This window comes from Hyla sarda, chromosome 6 (genome assembly GCF_029499605.1).
Source record: "Hyla sarda isolate aHylSar1 chromosome 6, aHylSar1.hap1, whole genome shotgun sequence".
Taxonomy (NCBI): Eukaryota; Metazoa; Chordata; class Amphibia; order Anura; family Hylidae; genus Hyla; species Hyla sarda.
In genome coordinates, this window is record NC_079194.1 from 15,635,172 (window position 1) to 15,641,171 (window position 6,000).

Here is a 6,000-nt window from a genome sequence, read left to right on the forward strand (position 1 = left end):
CGTCTTGTGCTTTGATTGGCTACCACGAATGCTATATATATATATATATATGATTTGTATCCAATAACATTTGTATAGGTAACTGAGAGGATATTATTTAGTCATTAATTTATCTATTTGTCACTATATTATTTTACCTAATCACCTATTAAATGTTAAGTTTTAAAAGGGAACCTCTGTCCATTAGGGAGAACAGATTTTTTGTTGTCTGTACATATTCACCCTCAGGTATCCTGGATGTGGATTGACCCGAATGAAGTTGACGGATCTGAATCCAAAGCCTCATCCACAATACACACTGCAAATCTGCTGCAGAAATCTGTATATTTTTCAAATAAAAAAAAAGCACTGTGTGAACATACCCTTATGTTGTGCTAATAATCTGCCCTAAACGTGTGTATTCACACATGTAGCCTGTAGTAATATTACATTTTTCCTTCTCACCTTCTGGTAGGTTTCTCTCGTACGGGCCGTATACTTGTTTGTTGACATCCAAGTTAACGGGATCAGGATCTTCACATTTCCTATGGACACCCGGTTCTGTGTCACTTGGAATAGATACAACGACGCATCGTTCACCATTTCCTAACAAAAAACAAAGAGAGAACTCTATGAGCTGTGGATGTGAATGGAACAACCAGACGAGGATAAATACCCAACCTCTTCATTTCATATATATACATATATATATATATATATATATATATATATATATATGTACTCAACCATACATTGCATTAAAGGGGTACTCTGCCCCTAGACATCTTATCCCCTATCCAAAGAATAGGGGATAAGATGTCAGATCACTGCTGGGGATCTCGGCTGCAGCACCCACCTCAACGGCTCCCGGCAACGCTGGAGGCTTCGGATCCTGACCACGCGAGTGAAAGATCGTGATGTCATGACTCCGCCCCGTATGACGTCACGTCCCGCCCCTCAATGCAAGTCTATGGGAGGGGGCGTGACGCCTCCGTCACCACTCCACCCCTGTGTGACGTCACGCCCCGCCCCTCAATGCAAGTCTATGGGAGGGGGCGTGACGCTTCTGTCACCACTCCACCGCCGTGTGACGTCACGCCCAGCCCCTCAATGCAAGTCTTTGGGAGGGGGCGTGACACCGTCACGCCCCCTCCCATAGACTTGCAGTGAGGGGTGGGGCTTGACGTCACACGGGGGCGGAATAGTGATGTCACGCTCTTTCGCTCGCGTGCGCGGGATCCGAAGCCTCCAGCATTGCCGGGAGCCGTTGAGGTGGGTGCTGCAGCCGAGATCCCTGCAGCGGGATCCCCTCAATCTGACATCTTATCCCCTATCCTTTGGATAGGGTATAAGATGTATAGGGGCGGAGTACCCCTTTAATTGGTCAAAAAACCAAGAAAGCACAACGGAGACATTGTTATAAAAGGAGTGTGTGTCCAAAAGACACCAATTTTATTATTTCCGTAGAAAAAAGACTATGTTTTCTATGGGGATTTTCTCCTACTCCGGACAGTTCTTAAAATGGACAGAGATGTCAGCAGAGAGCACTGTGGTCATGATTTCAAAAAGATAATAATTTCCTCTGTAGTATTCAGCAGCTAATAAGTACTGTAAGGATTAAGATTTTTTTTTTTTTTTTTTTATAGAAGTAATTTACAAATCTGTTTAACTTTCTGGCACCAGAGTACCCCTTTAAGGAGACGATCACAACTATCTCTGCTGCCACTGTTTGGATAACTATCCCTGCTATTACTGTCTGCACTACAGGATTATAAATGTATTTTACAGCATAAGTGAACACAGATATTCACGCTTTCACTAGAGACACCATATCTATTGTGAACTATCTACGATGTTCTTTGATTCTTTTAGAGGGAAGTACTATAGGCAATGGCATTAGGGTATGTTTAAAGGGGTACTCCAGTGGAAAACATTTTTTTTTTAAACAACCAGTGCCAAAAAGTTAAACAGAATTGTAAATTACTTCTATTAAAAAAAAAACGTAACCCTTCCAGTACTTATCAGCTGCTGTATGCTTCTCAGGAAGTTCTTTTCTTTTCGAACTTCTTTTCTGTCTGATCACAGTGCTCTCTGCTGACACCTCTGTCTATGTTAGGAACTGTCCAGAGCAGGAGAGGTTTGCTATGGGGATCTTCTCCCTCTCTGGACAGTTCCTGACATGGACAGAGGTGTCAGCAGAGAGCACTGTGGTCAGACTGAAAAAAAAAAATGTAAAAAGAAAAGAACTTCCTGTAGAACATACAGCAGCTGATAAGTACTGGAAGGGTTAAGATTTTTATTAGAAGTAATTTACAAATCTGTTTAACGTTCTGGCAACAGTTGCTTTAAAAAAAAAAAAATGTTTTCCACCGGAGTACCCCTTTAAGACAATTTCTGCAGGTGGCTCAGTATGTTTATTGCACTGTGCAAGGTCAACCTACATTATAGGTCAATCTACATTATAGGTCAATCTACACCAATAAAGTCATAGGAATGTCACACCACATGTCCTTGTTTAGTTTTTCAATTAGGTTCGAGAATAAACACCATAAATGTCGTATTCCCCTTGGAATCCACTCGTGAACTTTAGATGAAACTACAGTATACATCTATTATAAGGATCCTTCATAATATACCGTATTTTTCGCCCTATAGGACGCACCGGCATATAAGACGCACCATATTTTAAAGGTTCAAAATTTAGAAAAAAAAGATTCTGAACCTAAAAGTGATCTTCAACCTGCGGACCTCCAGATGTTGCAAAACTACAACTCCCAGCATGCCCGGACAGCCGTTGGCTGTCCGGGCATGCTGGGAGTTGTAGTTTTGCAACATCTGGAGGTCCGCAGGTTGAAAACCACAGGATAGGAGGTAATACTCACATGTCCCTGCCACTCCGGACCCGTCCCCGCTGCCCTGGATGTCGCTCCATCGCTGTCGCCGCGTCCCCGTGGTGTCATCGACGCTCCGGACGTCTTCTTCCCCAGGATCCACGCTCTCCGTCGTCGTCATCACGTCGCTACGCATGCCTCTCCTATTGAATGATGGGATGGCATGCGCAACGACGTGATGATGTCGAACGAGAGTGCCGGCCATGCAGGGGATCCCGGCACGGAGCAGACATCGAGGAGGCAGGTAAGTTCCCTCCCGGTGTCCTGTAAGCTGTTCGTAACGAGGCGATTTCACCGGGGAGGTTCCGAACAGCCCGACTGAGCAGCCGGGTTAGTGTCACTTTCGCTTCAGATGCGGCGGTCAGCCGCGTCTGAAGGGTTAATACAGGGCATAACCGCGATCGGTTATGTCCTGTATTAGCCGCGGGTCCCAGCCGTTGATGACCGCAGGGACCGACCCTATAGATGTGTATTCGCCGTATAAGGCGCACCAACTTTCCCCCCCCCCCCCCCCCGTTTTGGGGAAGAAAAAGTGCGTCTTATACGGCGAAAAATACAGTACTTAAAAATAGGCAGAGGGTTAGAAGGTTTAGGAGTTATATGGTGTTTGAGTGGTTAAAGGATTCACATTTAAAGAACAGATTTATGACGTAAGAGTTTAACAAAATGCAATTGTTGGTGGCACAACAGTCATCATGGTTACAGATCGCGAGGAATTATGGGCATGGTGCTTATAGTTCACATTGAGTAGCCAAGGAAACCTTTTTGGTTGTTGTCACATATGGGGCTAAGAGCAACTGAAACACAACGTTCACATCATCCTTACATTAAACAACTTCACACAGGTCCTGCGTTCTCTTCACTCAATTGCGGTCAGGAATGCAGATAGTCTTCTGACCCACCTCCGGTGCATTTCAGAGTTTATTTGGATATTGTAAGATTGTGCCATATGTCGAGAACTGCTGAACGGATTAGGGTAAGGAATAGATTGTTTTACTTAGGATCCCTTAAAAATGTTCCTGGGGCAGTAGAAAAAAAATAAGCTTACTTACTACCTACCTATGACAAACCTCTTACAAATGGGTACTACGTTAACTACTTGAAACAAACTTTCTAAGAGGAGGTCCTACCTACCTACATGAGGATCCTACATACACAGGGCAAGCTACCTACAGGAGGGCACTACCTACAAGGGGCAAGCTACTTAAAGCAGGGTCCTATATACTGGGGAAAAGCTACCTACAGGAGGGTCCTACATACAGGGAGAATCCTACCAACAGTTAGGGTCCTACTTTTAGGAGCCAAGCTACCTACAGAAGGGTCCTACATATAGGTAGTAAATCCCCCACGGGAGGATCCTACCTACAGGGTTCAAGATACCTATAGGAGGGTCCTCCTTTAGGGGCCAAGCTACCTTCAGGAGGGTCCTACATACAGGAAGTGAACTATCCCCCCCCCCACCAACACCCTTGCCCCATCAACTCACTTACCTAACCACTTTACTATCCCAAATGACAAAATATTTGCTGTTTGGGAACCTGTATGCGGGGAAAAAAGGAGGAGGATGTGGGAAAAGTGTGAAGCCTAATATGTTTGTGTTGCAGTTTCTGAGGTGAAGCGTTGTGTCTGGAAATAATCGTCATGGAAGCACAGGCCAGATGGAGAAGAAAAGGGAGAGTGAATGACATGGATCATAGAAGCTTTATAGGTATTGTGCATTGCTTATTATTATTTATTGATTTTTTTTTTTTGCCTGGGAAAATTATTAGGTAGGGGTGCCCCCCATATTTTTTTTCCGAGGGAGACTTGAGACAAAAAAGGTTGGGAAACACTGACCTAGGGTATGTGTGAATATATTGGTAAACTTGGTCCCCATATATTTAATGAGACTTCACATGACTACATATTTACTACATAATAACAGTCCTACCTTAATTTTTTCAATAAGCGCGCCATCTTCCTGTTCTCCGGGGTTGATGGCAATGACAATCTCTTCATAGCTGCCATTATTCAGCCGGATGAATGACGTCTGGGTTATTGAGACTATGTGAAGGAATATGATAACGCTGAGTGTATTCCTCATTGTCGTAGTGGAGGCGCTCCTCTCTGCTCGCCTTATATATGAATAATGAGGTCTGCCCGCAGCTCACTATTGGTGCACAGAACACTAAGGCTGCCATATCTTTTTATAGCGCTGATGTGTAAGGTCAATCTACATTATTGGGCAATCTACACCAACAAATTCATAGGAATATCACACCACATGTCCTTGTTTAGTTCTTGAATTAGATTCAAGAATAAACACCATAAATGTAGTATTCCCCATAGAATCCACTTGTGAACTTTCGGTGAACCTACAGTATACATCTATTATAAGGATCCTTACATTTTATAATATACTTAGAATCTGAATCGCACCCTGTGTGGGTAGAAGTTATATGAGTTATATGGTTGAAGGATTCACTTTTAAAGAACGGATTGCTACCAGAAGAGTTCAACAAAATGCAATTGTTGGTGGCACAGCAGTCAATATTGTTACAGATGACACGGAATAATAAGCATGGTGGTTATGGTCACATTGGGTGGCCAAGGATTGTGATGAGCATCATTGGCCATATTCAAATTTACTATATTTCTCGAATATATGACCTGAAAATTTGTCCTATATTCGCGAATTTTGCATATTCGTTCTATTCGTTGTGTATTTGCGTATTCGTTGCATATTCGCGTATTCGCATATTCCAGGAAAACAGTGAGGAGGGTGGGCAACTTTACTATTGGTTGCTAGGGATGTTGATAACCTCTGACAACTGTTTTTGCATGATTCTCATTGGCCCACAAAAGAAGGAATATGCAAAATATTCGTGCTCCACAGTCTGACACAGTAACTAGTATTGGAGCATTCTTTAGACCACAAGCTGGAAGCAGGGAGGGGTGATGATCACTGTGATGTGTTCAGGGGAAAAAACGAAAAAAATAATAATATTCGTAATTTCGAATATATAGAGCGAATATATTCGCAATATTCATGAATTTGTGATATTCGCGATAAAAATTCTAATTGCAAATATTTGCGCCCAACACTAGCCCAGGAAAGCTTCTTGGTTGCCCATCACTTATGGGGCTAAAA

The 6,000-nt window shown here is 43.1% G+C and overlaps 1 protein-coding gene across 1 annotated transcript in view; it reads right to left on the reverse strand.

The window, feature by feature from the left end:
* The window catches only part of LOC130277104 (calcium-activated chloride channel regulator 1-like), an 89,852-nt gene extending 84,899 nt beyond the window's left edge, over window positions 1–4,953 (reverse strand). The window contains exons 1-2 of the mRNA XM_056527418.1: window positions 4,801–4,953; window positions 445–585 (exon numbers count right to left, since the gene is read on the reverse strand). Of these exons, the coding sequence (XP_056383393.1) occupies window positions 445–585; window positions 4,801–4,953 (294 nt within the window). The remainder of the gene's footprint in view (window positions 1–444; window positions 586–4,800) is intronic.
* Window positions 4,954–6,000: the final 1,047 nt, after the last annotated feature.